The sequence below is a fragment of the Oncorhynchus masou genome, chromosome 6, assembly GCF_036934945.1.
Source record: "Oncorhynchus masou masou isolate Uvic2021 chromosome 6, UVic_Omas_1.1, whole genome shotgun sequence".
Classification (NCBI taxonomy): Eukaryota; Metazoa; Chordata; class Actinopteri; order Salmoniformes; family Salmonidae; genus Oncorhynchus; species Oncorhynchus masou.
In genome coordinates, this window is record NC_088217.1 from 83,308,046 (window position 1) to 83,325,919 (window position 17,874).

General features: G+C 43.8%; 1 protein-coding gene and 1 pseudogene across 1 annotated transcript; both read left to right on the forward strand.

Annotated features, from left to right (window-relative positions):
• The first annotated feature begins 38 nt into the window (after positions 1-38).
• On the forward strand, positions 39-17,739 carry LOC135542807 (X-linked retinitis pigmentosa GTPase regulator-like). The gene is made up of 17 exons (XM_064970029.1): positions 39-170; positions 2,946-3,071; positions 3,315-3,407; positions 3,822-3,884; positions 6,848-7,006; positions 7,183-7,332; positions 7,745-7,903; positions 8,208-8,363; positions 8,560-8,684; positions 10,011-10,208; positions 12,417-12,609; positions 12,845-12,957; positions 13,053-13,112; positions 16,408-16,569; positions 16,655-16,703; positions 16,840-16,946; positions 17,075-17,739. Exons 1-17 carry the CDS (start codon positions 140-142, stop codon positions 17,309-17,311), a joined length of 2,181 nt encoding a protein of 726 aa, XP_064826101.1. The 5' UTR covers positions 39-139; the 3' UTR covers positions 17,312-17,739.
• LOC135542809 (cilia- and flagella-associated protein 251-like) lies at positions 13,434-16,395 on the forward strand (annotated as a pseudogene).
• Positions 17,740-17,874: the final 135 nt, after the last annotated feature.

A 17,874-nucleotide genomic window follows, 5' to 3' on the forward strand; every position in this document is an offset into this window, starting at 1 on the left:
CACAAAATGAAACGCAGCCTTGGTTGCTACAGGTGAAATTTTGTTTACATCCGGGTTGTTTCGGACGAAAACAACACACAACACGCATAGAAGCAGCTAACCCTGTGTAGTGTAGTTGCTAAGCCGATTTGACATTACGATGGCAGGGGAGACAGAAGACGAGATACCTGGTAAGATAGCTCGCTATATAGCTAACGTTAACTAACATTATTCACCCCTTTGAAAATGTTTCGGAATGAACATGAAATATATCGCTTGCTAACGTTACCTAGTGTGCTAGCTAACATAAACTATCACGCATGAGCAAAGTAGCCAGGCGAGATAACACTAGTGAAAATTAGCTAACTAGCTGGCAACAAGGGACAACCTCCATGTGCGCCGTTGTTTACGTCTGTCATGGAGAATAATGTCACAGGGAAAAGTTATCAGTATCTTTGATAATGTGGTTAACAGGTAGTAAGCTAGCTAAATTAGCTTCTAGTGGTGTATTGTTTTTTGGACTAGATGGGATACAGTTTATATCAGAGTGGACTTTGAGTGGTAGGTTATGAGAATTGGGTTAAAGGGCCAGTGCAGCCAACAACGTGATTGCCCAGTGTTTTATTTATACACTGCTCAAAAAAATAAAGGGAACACTAAAATAACACCAAGATCTGAATGAAAGAAATATTCTTATTAAATACTTTTTTCTTTACATAGTTGAATGTGCTGACAACAAAATCACACAAATTATCAATGGAAATCAAATTTATCAACCCATGGAGTTCTGGGTTTGGAGTCACACTCAAAATTAAAGTGGAAAACCACACTAGAGGCTGATCCAACTTTTATGTAATGTCCTTAAAACAAGTCAAAATGAGGCTCAGTAGTGTGTGTGGCCTCCACGTGCCTGTATGACCTCCCTACAATGCTTGGGCATGCTCCGGATGAGGTGGCAGATGGTGTCCTGAGGGATCTCCTCCCAGACCTGGACTAAAGCATCCACCAACTCCTGGACAGTCTGTGGTGCAGCGTGGCGTTGGTGGATGGAGTGAGACATGATGTCCCAGATGTGCTCAATTGGATTCAGGTCTGGGGAACGGGCAGGCCAGTCCATAGCATCAATGCCTTCCTCTTGCAGGAACTGCTGACACACTCCAGCCACATGAGGTCTAGCATTGTCTTGCATTAGGAGGAACCCAGGGCCAACCGCACCAGCATATGATCTCACAAGGGGTCTGAGGATCTCATCTCAGTACCTAATGGCAGTCAGGCTACCTCTGGCGAGCTCATGGAGGGCTGTGCGGCCCACCAAAGAAATGCCACCCCACACCATGACTGACCCACCGCCAAACCGGTCATGCTGGAGGATGTTGCAGGCAGCAGAACGTTCTCCACAGCGTCTCCACACTCTGTCACGTCTGTCACTTGTGCTCAGTGTGAACCTGCTTTCATCTGTGAAGAGCACAGGGTGCCAGTGGCGAATTTGCCAATCTTGGTGTTCTCTGGCAAATGCCAAACGTCCTGCACTGTGTCGGGGTGTAAGCACAAACCCCACCTGTGGACGTCGGGCCCTCATACCACCCTCATGGAGTCTGTTTCTGACCGTTTGAGCAGACACATGCACATTTGTGGCCTGCTGGAGGTCGTTTTGCAGGGCTCTGGCAGTGCTCCTCCTGCTCCTCCTTGCACAAAGGTGGAGGTAGGGGTCCTGCTGCTGGGTTGTTGCCCTCCTACGGCCTCCTCCACGTCTCCTGATGTACTGGCCTATCTCCTGGTAGCGCCTCCATGCTCTGGACACTACGTTGACAGACACAGCAAACCTTCTTGCCACAGCTTGCATTGATGTTCCATCCTGGATGAGCTGCACTACCTGAGCCACTTGTGTGGGTTGTAGACTCCGTCTCATGCTACCACTAGAGTGAAAGCACCGCCAGCATTCAAAAGTGACCAAAACATCAGCCAGGAAGCATAGGAACTGAGAAGTGGTGGTCACCACCTGCAGAACCACTCCTTTATTGGAGGTGTCTTGCTAATTGCCTATAATTTCCACCTGTTGTCTATTCCATTTGCACAACAGCATGTGAAATGTATTGTCAATCAGTGTTGCTTCCTAAGTGGACAGTTTGATTTCACAGAAGTGTGATTGACTTGGAGTTACATTGTGTTGTTTAAGTGTTCCCTTTAATTTTTTGAGCATTGTGTGTGTAAAATATATATATATATATATTACTTCCATACTATGAGGTTGCAATAATACTGTGAAATTGTGGAAATTATGACAATGCCCTTTTAGCTGTTTGAAAAAGCACACTTGTAATTTCAGCCTGCTTTCGTGGGATGGAGTTTGGGGGTAAATTAGTTAAAACACCAATAAGAAAGAGTTCTTAACCTCTGCCAATAACAGCTAGTGTTTTTTCAGTTTTCCCCTCCCCATTCAGACCACACCGACAGTCCTAGTAAAATTGTTTCAGAAATTGCTAGTATTTGCAAACTATTTTTGTTTGTTTTCAATTAAAATAGACAAAAATAATCACATTAAGGTATTTCGTTGTTAACCAGAAATAATTTGATATTGAGATAAAAATAAAATGGCTGTATTGGAACTTTTCGGGCTCCCGAGTGGTGCAGCGGCCTAACGCAATGCATCTTAGTGCAAGAGGCGTCACTACAGTCACTGGTTCAAATCCAGGCTCTATCACATCCAGCCGTGATTGGGAGTCCCATAGGGCAGCGCACAATTGGTCCAGCGTTGTACGGGTTTGGCCGGGGTAGGCGGTCATTGTAAATAAGAATTTGTAGTTAACTGACTTGCCTAGTTAATTTAAAAAAAGAAAATGTTGGGTTGGAGTTAGCTAAAATGCATAATTTGATGTCAATTTGTATCCCATCTAGCCATGACTGTGTATTATTAGCTGGCTATCTAGCTGTTTGAAGTGTGATCGATGTTGTTTGTGTTCTAACAGAAACGGGAGCAGTCTTCACCTTTGGAAAAAGCAAATTTGCAGATAACGTCCCCAGTAAATTTTGGCTGAAAAATGATGTACCTCTGAAAGTGGCCTGTGGAGATGAGCACACAGCTTTGATCACAGGTCAGTGACCGATCACATTTTCTAATTGATGGTAGTGATCAGAGCCATATGACAATGGGCCTGCAATTCTGAAGAACATGCAACACCTGAAGTAAGATAAAATCATTTGCTAACACACCCTATCACACATTTAAAATACATTTTTATGCAAATGAAATGCTGCTCAACTGCAGCTTCTATTAGTATTAATGTCGCTGTTCCTGTATCTTTCTCAAGTGGTTTTATTTATTTATTTTTCAACAGAGAATGGCAAGCTTTTCATGTTTGGCAGTAACAACTGGGGTCAGCTGGGTTTGGGATCAAAGACCATGGTGAACAAGCCCACTTGTGTGAAAGGTGGGTCTAAATTGCTCTCCCTTTGTTTGGGTCAAAAGCAGTAGTCTCTTGTATTGCTGTCATCTCCCCTTGAATGTACTAGACAAGAGGGAGTGGGGGACGACAACAGACAATATAGCTACTGAAATCAAATGTCCAATGATGTTTTTCCCCCACAAAATTTGTTGGATTTTCTGTGGCTTAAACTAAGTAATGATGCTGTTGTTTTGTAAATTGTGAATGGATATACTAGTAGCAGGAGACAAAGAGAGATTTGTCACTGCTGTAATCCCAATCTGGAGGGGTCTGTAATCTGGAATAATCTAATCTTCCGAGCAGGAGGGCAGCAGAGGAGCGAAAGAGAGGGTTGGCCTGCTATTGTGGCTGATTGCAATCTGACAATGGGTGTCTTTCTCATTCTTGTCTTTCTCTAAGCTTTGAAGTCTGAAAAGGTGCGGCTTGCAGCCTGTGGAAGAAATCACACTATAGTTTACACTTGTAAGTACACAGTTATGACCACAGGTACAATATAAATGATGACATGTACCAAATTATGATCATATTACTAAGTGAAAGTTGACTCTTTGTGTCCTGCAAGGAGTAGGCCTTTTACAGAGTTTCAGAAGAAAGTTCTTTGTTTCTGGCCATTTTGAGCCTGTAATCGAACCCACATATGTTGCTGCTTCAGATACACAACTAGTCTGAAGAAGGGCAGTTTTATTGCTTCTTTAATCAGAACAACAGTTGTCAGCTGTGCTAACATAATTGAAAAATAGTTTTCTAATGATCAATTGGCCTTTTTAAAATGATAAACTTGGATTAGCAAACACAACGTGCCATTGGAACACATGAGTGATGGTTGCTGATAATGGGCCTCTGTACGCCTATGTAGATATTCCATTAAAAATAATAAATTTCCAGCTACAATAGTCATTTACAACATTAACAATGTCTACACTGTATTTCTGATCAATTTAATGTTATTTTAATGGACAAAAAAATGTGTTTTTCTTTCAAAAATGAGGACATTTCTAAGTGACCCCAAGCTTTTGAACGGTAGTGTACATACATGCATGCATGCATGCATACAGACAGACAGACAGTTTGGACACACCTACTCATTGCGACTGCACTTGAAGTAACTTCCAAAGTTCTTGAAATTTTCCGTCTTTCATGTCTTAAAGTAATGATGGACTATCGTTTCTCTTTGCTTATTTGAGCTGTTCTTGCCTTAATATGTACTTTGTCTTTTACAAAATAGGGCCATCTTCTGTATACCACCCATACCGTGTCACAAAACAACTGATTGGCTCAAATGCATTAAGAAGGACATAAATTCCACAAATTAACTTTTAACAAGGCACACCTGTTAATTGAAATGCATTCCAGGTGACTACGTCATGAAGCTGGTTGAGAGAATGCCAAGAGTGTGCAAAGCTGTCATCAAGGCAAAGGGTGGCTACTTTGAAGAATCTAAAATAGAAAATATATTTTGATTTTCTTTTAACACTTTTTTTGGTTACTACATTATTCCATATGTGTTATTTCATGGTGTTGATGGTTTCACTATTATTTTGCAATGTAGAAAATAGTAAAAATAAAGTAAAACCCTTGAATGCATAGGTGTTCTAAAACTTTTGACCTTGTGTGTGTGTGTGTGTGTGTGTGTGTGTGTGTGTATATATATATATATATATATACATACATACATACATACATACATACATACATACAGTGCCTTGCGAAAGTATTCGGCCCCCTTGAACTTTGCGACCTTTTGCCACATTTCAGGCTTCAAACATAAAGATATAAAACTGTATTTTTTTGTAACGAATCAACAACAAGTGGGACACAATCATGAAGTGGAACGACATTTATTGGATATTTCAATCTTTTTTAACAAATCAAAAACTGAAAAATTGGGCGTGCAAAATTATTCAACCCCTTTACTTTCAGTGCAGCACTCTCCAGAAGTTCAGTGAGGATCTCTGAATGATCCAATGTTGACCTAAATGACCAATGATGATAAATACAATCCACCTGTGTGTAATCAAGTCTCCGTATAAATGCACCTGCACTGTGATAGTCTCAGAGGTCATCATGAAGAACAAGGAACACACCAGGCAGGTCCGAGATACTGTTGTGAAGAAGTTTAAAGCCGGATTTGGATACAAAAAGATTTCCCAAGCTTTATACATCCCAAGGAGCACTGTGCAAGCGATAATATTGAAATGGAAGGAGTATCAGACCACTGCAAATCTACCAAGACCTGGACGTCCCTCTAAACTTTCAGCTCATACAAGGAGAAGACTGATCAGAGATGCAGCCAAGAGGCCCATGATCACTCTGGATGAACTGCAGAGATCTACAGCTGAGGTGGGAGACTCTGTCCATAGGACAACAATCAGTCGTATATTGCACAAATCTGGCCTTTATGGAAGAGTGGCAAGAAGAAAGCCATTTCTTAAATATATCCATAAAAAGTGTTGTTTAAAGTTTGCCACAAGCCACCTGGGAGACACACCAAACATGTGGAAGAAGGTGCTCTGGTCAGATGAAACCAAAATTTAACTTTTTGGCAACAATGCAAAACGTTATGTTTGGCGTAAAAGCAACACAGCTCATCACGCTGAACACACCATCCCCACTGTCAAACATGGTGGTGGCAGCATCATGGTTTGGGCCTGCTTTTCTTCAGCAGGGACAGGGAAGATGGTTAAAATTGATGGGAAGATGGATGGAGCCAAATACAGGACCATTCTGGAAGAAAACCTGATGGAGTCTGCAAAAGACCTGAGACTGGGACGGAGATTTGTCTTCCAACAAGACAATGATCCAAAACATAAAGCAAAATCTACAATGGAATGGTTCAAAAATAAACATATCCAGGTGTTAGAATGGCCAAGTCAACGTCCAGACCTGAATCCAATCGAGAATCTGTGGAAAGAACTGAAAACTGCTGTTCACAAATGCTCTCCATCCAACCTCACTGAGCTCGAGCTGTTTTGCAAGGAGGAATGGGAAAAAATTTCAGTCTCTCGATGTGCAAAACTGATAGAGACATACCCCAAGCGACTTACAGCTGTAATCGCAGCAAAAGGTGGCGCTACAAAGTATTAACTTAAGGGGGCTGAATAATTTTGCACACCCAATTTTTCAGTTTTTGATTTGTTAAAAAGGTTTGAAATATCCAATAAATGTCGTTCCACTTCATGATTGTGTCCCACTTGTTGTTGATTCTTCACAAAAAAATACAGTTTTATATATTTATGTTTGAAGCCCGAAATGTGGCAAAAGGTCGCAAAGTTCAAGGGGGCCGAATACTTTCGCAAGGCACTGTGTGTGTGTGTATATATATATATATATAACACAGGAAAGTGAAGTTTAGCCTTTAATGTTTTATATTATAATCCTTGTGGTAGTAGAACTGAGACTGATTCATGTATGTGTCCTGTCCACAGCTCGGGGAAACGTGTACTCTACCGGTGGAAACAACGAAGGTCAGCTCGGTCTGGGAGACTGTGAGGAGAGGACAGCCTTCCAATTGGTGGACTTCTTCAGTTCACATGGACCAATCAAAATGCTTGCTGCCGGCTCCAACACCTCTGCTGCCCTCACAGGTAAGAATCTCCCGTTATAAGTCACAACCTCTGAGTTACAACTATGAGTGTCTTCTGGTTCATATTGATGACAAACATTTTTACTTCATAGACCAGAGTTGCACTAATTTACAACTGTCTATATTTCTGTTGCTCCTCCTCACCTGGTTTTTGCTGTAAATATGTCCTTGTTCTAGAGAGTGGGACACTGTTCATGTGGGGTGACAACATTGAGGGGCAGATCGGCCTGGGGAAGGAGAGCAGTGCCCTGACCCCCCAGGAGGTCACTGTGGGTCGGCCAGTGGCCTGGGTGTCCTGTGGGTACTATCACTCTGCCTTCGTCACTGGTGAGGGGACAATGGTATAGCCTACTTCAGCACTGTCAGTGTGGCAGGTCACATGATTCCTCAACTTTGTAGGAATAGGGAGTTACCCCATTGTGTATGAACATGTCATTTTTCTTGAGTTGGTAGAATGTCTAGATATAGATATATGAAAGAGAGCTGCACACTGTTGGAGCTCAGATGCAAAAATGTAATACCAACGTTTCAACAGCTTGGCTGTCGAAACGTTGGTATTAAATTTTTGCATCTGAGCTCCAAGAGTGTGCGGCTCTCTTTTATTTTCAAGTTTCTACTCCGCTAGCCAGCACCTCGTCTTAATAGGTGTGCGTTTCTTTTTCTTCTAGATAGATATAGATATAAAAAATAGGTAAATATGTTAATGCAATTCATCAACAGGGAATCTCTTTTGTCACAGTTGACGGGGGCCTGTACACATTTGGGGAGTGCGACAGCGGCAAACTGGGCCTGGCCACGGGTCAGCTCCATGGACACCGCAGGCCCCAGCTGGTGAAGGGCATCACAGACCAGGTGACCCAGGTGGCATGTGGAGGTGGGCACACCGTGGCTGTGACAGGTAGGCAGCTTGGTGTCAACCAATGGACAGTTGACTCTCACAAGGCTGTGGCTTTCAGCATGTCCCATGAACAGGTTTTGGTCCCACTTTGAAAGTGTCCTTAAAATGCTCGTATGTATCCAAATAGTGAAGTTAGGTCGTGTAAAGTCTAATTGCACATTGTTATAAGATTTTGTTGTACCTGTTTGTGTACTACTTTTATGTTTTATATGCGTAATGAAACTGTCTGGGGGTTTTCTCCATGGCACAAAGCATCAGGAGATAGTGGGTTAACCATGTAGCGCTGTGTTTGATTTGACTCTAGAGGAGGACCTGTACACCTTTGGCCTGGGTCAGTTTGGTCAGCTGGGCCAGGGGACCTTCATCTTTGAGGCGAGGCTGCCCAGAGCGGTGGAACACTTCAGGAAGGGCCGAGTACGACAGGTGATGTGTGGGGAGAACCACACTGCTGTCATCTCAGGTAAACAGGCTTAGTGGAGACAATTTTAACCCCAAAAACAGTTATAATTCAGAAAATGTTACAAAGACATTGTAAATGTGCAAACTTTTATACAACAGTGGCACTAGCATTTTATGGATAGACTCCATTGCCATTTGCCATGATAACATTGCTTGCGTCTATTAAGTTGACTGACACATCGTTGTCATGGTTTCAGACAATGGTCTTCTCTATACCTTTGGGGACGGGAGACATGGGAAGCTGGGTCTGGGAGAAGATAACTTCACCAATCAATTCAAGCCCACTCTCTGTCCACGCTTCCTCAAGTACAACGTCCAAGCGGTATGTACAGTTGAAGTCGGAAGTTTACATACACCTTAGCCAAATACATTTAAACTCAGTTTTTCACAATTGCTGACATTTAATCCTAGTAAAAAAGTCCCTGTTTTAGGTCAGTTAGGATCACCACTTTATTTTAAGAATGTGAAATGTCAGAATAATAGTAGAGTGATTTATTTCCAGTGGCTCAGGTTTTACATGCACTCAATTAGTATTTGGTAGCATTGCCTTTAAATTGTTTAACGTGGGCCAAACGTTTTGGGTAGCCTTCCACAAGTTTCCCACAATAAGGTGGGTGAATTTTGGCTCATTCCTCCTGACAGAGCTGGTGTAACTGAGTCAGGTTTGTAGGCCTCCTTGATTGCACACACTTTTTCAGTTCTGCCCACAAATGTTCTATAGGATTGAGGTTAAGGCTTTGTGATGGCTACTCCAATACCTTGACATTGTTGTCCTTAAGCCATTTTGCCATAACTTTGGAAGTATGCTTGGGGTCATTGTCCGTTTGGAAGACTTATTTGCGACCAAGCTTTAATGTTCTGACTGATGTCTTGAGATGTTGCTTCAATATATCCAAATAATTTTAAATTCCTCATGATGCCATCTATTTTGTGAAGTTCACCAGTCCCTTCTGCAGCAAAGTACCCCCATAACATGATGCTGCCATCCCATGCTTCACGGTTGGGATGGTGTTCTTCAGCTTGCAAGCCTCCCCCTATTTCCTCCAAACATAAATGGTCATTATGGCCAAACAGTTCTATTTTTGTTTCATCAGACCAGAGGACATTTCTCCAAAAAGTATGATCTTTGTCCCCATGTGCAGTTGCAAACCGTAGTCTGTCTTTTTTTATGTAGTTTTTGGAGCAGTGGTTTCTTTGTTGCTGAGTGGCCTTTCAGGTTATGTCGATATAGGACTTGTTTTACTGTGGATATAGATACTTTTGTACCTGTTTCCTCCAACATCTTCACAAGGTCTTTTGCTGTTGTTCTGGGATTGATTTGCACTTTTCACACCAAAGTACGTTCATCTCTAGGAGACAGAATGCATGACGGCTGCGTGGTCCCAAGGTGTTTGTACTTGCATATTATTGTTTGTACAGATGAACGTGGTACCTTCAGGCATTTGGAAATTGCTCCCAAGGATGAACCAGACTTGTGGAGGTCTTAATTTTTTTTCTTCTGAGGTCTTGGCTGATTTCTTTTGATTTTCTCATGATGTCAAGCAAAGTGTAAAACTGTAAAAAAGTGATGATAGTTGGACATCCAGTCTTATCTTATAATTTTGTCTAGTGCAAGATTCAGGTCAATTACATGTTGTCTTTGTTCCAGGTGACATGCGGAGGTTGCCACATGCTGGTTCTAGCCAAGCCCAGAGACAAGAACTGCCAGGAAGTGACTCTGGAGGAGAAGGATGTCACAGAGGACTACCTGGAGAAGTCCTACACAGAGCTCTTAGGGGACACCCTCACCTCCACCCCTGCTTCCCTGAACAATAGCCTCTCTGCCCGGGTCAGGAGGAGAGAGAGGGTGGGTACTGGGTACTGGCCTGGGGGTCCACACATGTAAAAGTGGGAGTGTTGGGAGTCTCAACATCCAGTCCCTGAACCGCCACATGTCCCTGGATGTTGCGGTCTAGTTCCTCAGATTGTTGTCTGAAACTTTTGAGTCAGTGTTTGTTTTAATGTTAGCGGCCTGGTTCTCTAAGGAGATCCCTAACTAGACGTCCTTCACCTTTTAGCACTGTCAACAAGGAGCCTAATTATGGGCCTAACAGGTAGTGGATATAAGTAACAACATGGAGCCTAATCATGGGCCTAACAGGTAGGGGATATAAGTAACAACATGGAGCCTAATCATGGGCCTAACAAGTAGTGGATATAAGTAACAACATGGAGCCTAATCATGGGCCTAACAGGTAGGGGATATAAGTAACAACATGGAGCCTAATCATGGGCCTAACAAGTAGTGGATATAAGTAACAACATGGAGCCTAATCATGGGCCTAACAGGTAGGGGATATAAGTAACAACATGGAGCCTAATCATGGGCCTAACAAGTAGTGGATATAAGTAACAACATGGAGCCTAATCATGGGCCTAACAGGTAGGGGATATAAGTAACAACATGGAGCCTAATCATGGGCCTAACAAGTAGTGGAGATGAATAACAACATGGAGCCTAATCATGGGCCTAACAAGTAGTGGAGATGAATAACAACATGGAGCCTAATCATGGGCCTAACAAGTAGTGGATATAAGTAACAACATGGAGCCTAATCATGGGCCTAACAGGTAGGGGATATAAGTAACAACATGGAGCCTAATCATGGGCCTAACAGGTAATGGATATAAGTAACAACATGGAGCCTAATCATGGGCCTAACAGGTAATGGATATAAGTAACAACATGGAGCCTAATCATGGGCCTAACAGGTAGGGGATATAAGTAACAACATGGAGCCTAATCATGGGCCTAACAGGTAGGGGATATAAGTAAAAACATGGAGCAAGTAACAACATGGAGCCTAATCATGGGCCTAACAAGTAGTGGATATAAGTAACAACATGGAGCCTAATCATGGGCCTAACAGGTAGGGGATATAAGTAACAACATGGAGTCTAATCATGGGCCTAACAGGTAGGGGATATAAGTAACAACATGGAGCCTAATCATGGGCCTAACAGGTAGTGGATATAAGTAACAACATGGAGCCTAATCATGGGCCTAACAGGTAGGGGATATAAGTAACAACATGGAGCCTAATCATGGGCCTAACAGGTAGGGGATATAAGTAACAACATGGAGCCTAATCATGGACCTAACAGGTAGTGGAGATGAATAACAACATGGAGCCTAATCATGGGCCTAACAGGTAGGGGATATAAGTAACAACATGGAGCCTAATCATGGGCCTAACAGGTAGGGGATATAAGTAACAACATGGAGCCTAATCATGGGCCTAACAGGTAGGGGATATAAGTAACAACATGGAGCCTAATCATGGGCCTAACAGGTAGGGGATATAAGTAACAACATGGAGCCTAATCATGGGCCTAACAGGTAGTGGAGATGAATAACAACATGGAGCCTAATCATGGGCCTAACAAGTAGTGGAGATGAATAACAACATGGAGCCTAATCATGGGCCTAACAGGTAGGGGATATAAGTAACAACATGGAGCCTAATCATGGGCCTAACAGGTAGGAGATATAAGTAACAACATGGAGCCTAATCATGGGCCTAACAGGTAGTGGAGATGAATAACAACATGGAGCCTAATCATGGGCCTAACAGGTAGGGGATATAAGTAACAACATGGAGCCTAATCATGGGCCTAACAGGTAGTGCATATAAGTAACAACATGGAGCCTAATCATGGGCCTAACAAGTAGGGGATATAAGTAACAACATGGAGCCTAATCATGGGCCTAACAGGTAGGGGATATAAGTAACAACATGGAGCCTAATCATGGGCCTAACAGGTAGGGGATATAAGTAACAACATGGAGCCTAATCATGGGCCTAACAGGTAGGGGATATAAGTAACAACATGGAGCCTAATCATGGGCCTAACAGGTAGTGGAGATGAATAACAACATGGAGCCTAATCATGGGCCTAACAAGTAGTGGAGATGAATAACAACATGGAGCCTAATCATGGGCCTAACAAGTAGTGGATATAAGTAAGCTAGCTAAGCTAACACAGCTAACTAACCCTGTGTTCTCTGTTTCAGGAGCGTTCCCCGCAGCAGTTTGGGCTCATGTTCCGGACCCTGCCCCCCCTGACGTCCGAACACCTCAATACCTCCGCACCCCTGCCCGTATTCAGCCAGACCATCCCCTCCAGTCTGCCCCCCAAGGAGCTAACCAACAGAAAGGTGCACAACGGCATTCACCAACACAGGAGCACTGGGTCTAACAAGAAGGGTATCTACACTGAACTTGTATTACATTACATTTCAGGCATATCTGTTTAGAATGTTGAACTATTTAGAAAACACGCATATTCCTTGGTGAAGCATTGCATTTTCAACAGCTAGCATGGTCCCTTTTTCATTATCACATCACAATGCAGTTCTTCACATTTCTCCTAACTTCTCTTGAGCCTATATATTTCTTTTTAAGAAGTGAAAAGATTCTTGTGATATTTTGTTGGTGGCAGAAAAGAGGTCAGCTGAGAAGGGAAGGGATGAGGGAGACAGCAGCACTGTGGAGAACATGATGGACAACGAGAGTGTTAAAGATCTGGGAGACACCACGGACTTCCTCAACATGGTGAGTCACCAACCCAATTCTGTCCTGTACATTCTGTGGAGCTTTCATACAGAAGTTATCACAAGTTCTGAACAAAAGTCTCTTCTTTGTGGCAGACTCATGTGATGAAAATGGACCCCAGTGACAAGACGTTGACGTTGTCCCCTGTACAGAAGGTAAGATGCACACACAGCATAACTGTCAACTAAGGAGTTTTCTTATTATGATCAAGCAGCCTCTGCGCACCGACCAGCAAGCTCCTTGCAAAATTACTCGGCACTATCAATATATCTTCCTGAACAAGGGACGCTAGCCATTCTAGCCATTCTGCTTCCCTGTACCATTTACAGTGACTATCTACCATCTGTCTGTGTTTTTCTTTCAGCGTTGAGCACTATTGAGTTCTTCACTCTGTTTTCTCTGCATGTTTACTATTTTCCTCTAACTATTTCATATTTTCTTCATCCTCTGCTTCCTGGCGCTGGTGATAGAGGAAGGGTAAGCTTGTGAAAGGGCATGGTAAGGCTGGGGAACAGCCAGAACTCTGTACCCCTAGGAGGGTGGATCCCACCCCACGGGGGGCACTGCCCACAGAGCTGCTCAGCAGCTCCAGTGACAGGTCTGTGGTGGTAGAGAAGAGACCGCGCCACAGGGCTGCCCAGGGCAAAGGCAGTGGCAAGGAGAACCTCGTTGTGGCTCTGGAGGCGATAAAGCCTGCTGAGCCGAAGGCTGGCCCTGCCAAGCCCTCCAGCATAGGGGACATTAGCAAGGCCAAATCCAAACCCTGTCCGTCCACACAGAAAAAACAACTGTTAGCAGTTGAGAGAAAAGTGAGGGAGAGATTTGTCGTGGATTCTAAGGCAATCCAAATAAAGGGCACAGTCAAAGTGCAGAGGTCAAAAATACTCTCTTAAAGGTCAACTCTATATATACAAAGGTGAAAAGTCAACATGTAGCTGTTAGGAGGACACCAGATAGATAGAGTGGCAGACATTCACAAGGCCTTATGCTAACTGATGCACTGCCAGTGGATAAGACAACTGAACCAGACCTGGTGTCTGAAGTGCCACAAAAAACGACGAATGAAAACACAGAAAGAGAAAAGAGCAAACCAAAGACTGAACCACCTGAACAGACACTGCTGCCCTGCTTACTGACCGGAGTGTCCTCTCTGGGGTCAGGTGTGGGGCTAGTGACAGCCAGACAGTTTGGTTCTCCCTCAGACAGTGAGTCAGTCCGGAGTCAGAGCAGGACCCAGAGGTTCAGCAGACAGAGTGCTGAGGACGCCCAGTCTTCCTGGAGCCAGTCATCTGCATCCTCCGAACCAGGAGGCAAGAGAACAGCAGTCCGCATCAACATCATCCCTGCCCAGGGGAGCTCTGATCAGGGGGTGGAGGAGGAGCAATGCAGGTCCTACTCTGGTCCCCCAGACAACAGAGAACAGAACAGGAGGAGAGGAGAGGGGAGGAGAGTGGAGACGAGACAGGGAGCAGCAACGATCAGACACCGGCCAAGCAGGAGAGTGAGGGTGAAGAGGAAGAGATTGAGGGAGGGGTTGAAATGAGGAGGGCAGAAAGTGGGGGTGGAAAAGGAGTGGCCAAGAGCCGTGATGAGGTGACAGATGATGAAAACAGTGAGGATGATGACACGGTGAAGGGAGAGGGGGAGGATGGAGGGATCTCTGAATTAGAGGAGGAGAGCGAGGGAGGAGATGAGCCATGTAAGACTGAAGCAGATCAGGGAGACGAAAGTGAGTTAGAGGATGCAGAGAAAGAGGAGAGTGGACTGGAGGAAGAGGAGGAGGGTGACGGGACAAGTAGCCCAGTGGGAGGAGAGGGAGAGGAGGAGGAAGAGAGTGGGGAAGTATCGCATAGTGACACTGAGAGCAAGAGTAAGGAATCCTATTATGAAGAGGAGGATGAAGAAGATGAAGAGGAGGAAGGTGAGGAAGAGGATGAGAGTGTTGGATCTGTAGAGGAGGAAGATGAGAATGAGGCAGGCAGTGAAACAGAGGCAGAGGAGGAAGAGAGCAGTACTGCAGAGGAGAGGGAAGAAGAGGATAAGAATGAAGAGGAGGAGGATGAAGAAGCCGGAGAGGAGGAGGAGAGTGAGGATGAAGCTGGAGAGGAGGAGGAGAGTGAAGATGAGGAAGAAGACGAACCTGGAGAGGAGGAGGAGAGTGAAGGTGAGGAAGAAGCTGGAGAGGAGGAGAGTGAAGATGAGGAAGAAGATGAACCTGGAGAGGAGGAGGAGAGTGAAGGTGAGGAAAAAGCTGGAGAGGAGGAGAGTGAAGATGAGGAAGAAGATGAACCTGGAGAGGAGGAGGAGAGTGAAGGTGAGGAAGAAGGAAAAGAAGAGGAGAAAGAAGAAAATGAAGCCAGAGAGGAGGAGAGTAAACAGGAGGAGGAGGAGGAAGAAGAGGTGGTTGACAAAGGAAAAGCTAATGAAGGCCAGGAGAGTCATCAGAATGCTGCGGCCAGAGGTAACGGGTCCAAACAGAGGTCAGGGAAAGGGGAACAATGTTCTGGGACAATGTTTTACCTCAGTACCTCAATCTCAAATGATATGTACCTCAATGTTCTGTTCCAAACCAGTGCTGTCTGTCAACCTCTCTCAGGAACACTCTTAATTGAGCATTTTAATGCCTTTTTACAACCCATACCTTTTTGTATAACTTTAGATTTTTCTCCTACTGTTTTTATTCACGACTTCCATTTTGTTTTACTGTATATCAACTGCCTTTACTGTCTCACTGTTTTTATTCACGACTTCCATTTTGTTTTACTGTATATCAACTGCCTTTACTGTCTCACTGTTTTTATTCACGACTTCCATTTTGTTTTACTGTATCAACTGAATGTCCACAGCCTTGTCTTTCAATCTCCTTGTATAGTACTTTACCATTTTACATGGCAGTTAAGATTTGATGCTAAAATGCTTTTTTTAAATCCCCGTTTTAACTTTGTTCTTCTGTAAAGACAATTTACTAATAGTAGCTACTATTTTCCCGGCATGCCCTCCAACGATTTTGTACTTTTTCTTTATCGTGATTTGTTTGATATAATGAATATTACAGAATAGTTGTATTTATGTTTAAATAAATATTTGTTGTTCTAAAACTATCAAGACCTAGTTCCGTCACGTGTGATATAATTTGTGTTGAACACATTCTCTACACATGAATACATAGTGCTGTTTGCATTAAACTGTTCCAGTGGCAGGTGGGATCCCTTTCTTCCTTTATCCCCGTCTGCAATCCCTTAGCTCCCTGTTGTGACTCCACTATCCATATCCAATGTGAAGCTCCCACCTCTAGTCTTCCTCACGTCTCTTTAGTGCCGACTCTCCCTCGTGTGTGTGTGTGTGTGCCAGTGTGCAGTTTCTCCCCTGTGACTAAGTTGTATCTGTTACCTAACTTACTATCGCTTGTTTTAACCAGTCTTCCCCACTCACTCTCATCCCTTTTTGCAGGATTTAAGAGCTGAAAAGGTGGAAGGACAAAAGGATGTTGAAGAAGAGGAGGAGGAGGATGAAGAGGAGGAGGACAACAAAGCAGAGGAGAAAGAGAAATCTGAGGACATGGAGGGACAATCATTACAGGGTCAGAGCCAGTCCACAGCAGAACCCCTCCAGGTACGCTACCCTACCGATGACCCTAATCTACAGATCTAGGACCTGTATGTTTGTTAACTTCTAAAACAGAATTCCCTCTTTCTAGGGACCAGAGGGTGTGAAAGAAGAAACTCTCCCAGACGGTGTGCAGAAAGGTGAGCATAAAAGAGATTTTCTGAAATGTCTGACAAACAGGTGAACTTTGTCTTGAACTATTTGTGGTTAATGCTTTACTGTTTCTGTGCTACGGGTGGATGGATTAACATGAAGTGTCTGTTGTGTCTGTTGCAGAGGACTCAGGTCAGCCCAGTCCTTTGGCTCCGACAGAGGAGAGCTCTGCATCCAGCACTCAGCTGCAGAATCAAACAACAGAGAACCAACCAAGGACCAACAGAAAGGTATGACAGAAAGTCATTAGAACAAAGAGGCATAAGCTAAACAACAGAACCACTTCATAAAGCTATGTGATTGTCAGTGATTGAGTAGGTCAGATCTCACTGTGTTCTCTCCTCTCTACTGCCCTCAGCTGTTGCTGTTCAAACGCCTGTCCTCCTCCAAAGCCAAGCAGACAGAGGACAGTGCGGAAGCCCCAGCAGAGGGCACCGGCATGGGGGAGCTGCCTGCCAGTGCCAAGGGTCCCTCTGCAGGGCTGGAGAACAGAGATCCATCAGAGACCAGCGCTAGTGGTGCACAGCCCCCTCTGAGAGTACCCTCGGACTCTGGTGCGAGAGGTGCCCGCTCTACCACCTGCACTCTACTGTGACGCCACTCATTGGGTGTTGGAGAACTGGACTGGCAGCGCCAATAAACCCTTGAAGAGGATGCACATTGACTGTACACAACAAACAACCACTCCACTTTGAACACTAGCGAACTTCTCACAAAGTGACCTATTTATTGACATTCAATTCCAATACTTCCCATATACGAAACGTGTATTATAAATGTGTATACTTGTATTTAACGTGCACAAAAATGTCTTTAATTAACCACAATGTGTTTTGATCGTGTTTTTATTATGTAGTTGTGTGTTATAAACTGTGAGGATATACTATTTATTGCTGACTGAAATGTCCCAAATGCACAATTGCACTTTAAATGTAACCTTAATGTGTGTTTTTCAGGGAAATATGACATTTGTGTGTGTTCTGATATGTTATTTTCATTGTCTCATAAACCGTTTGAACTTGGTTCTGGTGTGACAATCATCTCATGATTTGGATACTAGTTAATTAAACAACTTTCTGTAAAAGCTTTGATCATTTTACACTTTAATGCAACGAGATTGCTGGAAAGCGCCGTCCTCTTTAATCCTGTGTTATTTTA

Excerpts from the sequence above, each read along its gene's own strand:
- LOC135542807 (XM_064970029.1), top strand. The coding sequence starts at position 140 with ATGGCAGGGGAGACAGAAGACGAGATACCTG. Across the intron at positions 8,685-10,010 it reads TCAAGTACAACGTCCAAGCG|GTGACATGCGGAGGTTGCCA; the intron begins GTATGTACAGTT and ends TCTTTGTTCCAG. Across the intron at positions 12,610-12,844 it reads CACTGGGTCTAACAAGAAGG|AAAAGAGGTCAGCTGAGAAG; the intron begins GTATCTACACTG and ends TGTTGGTGGCAG.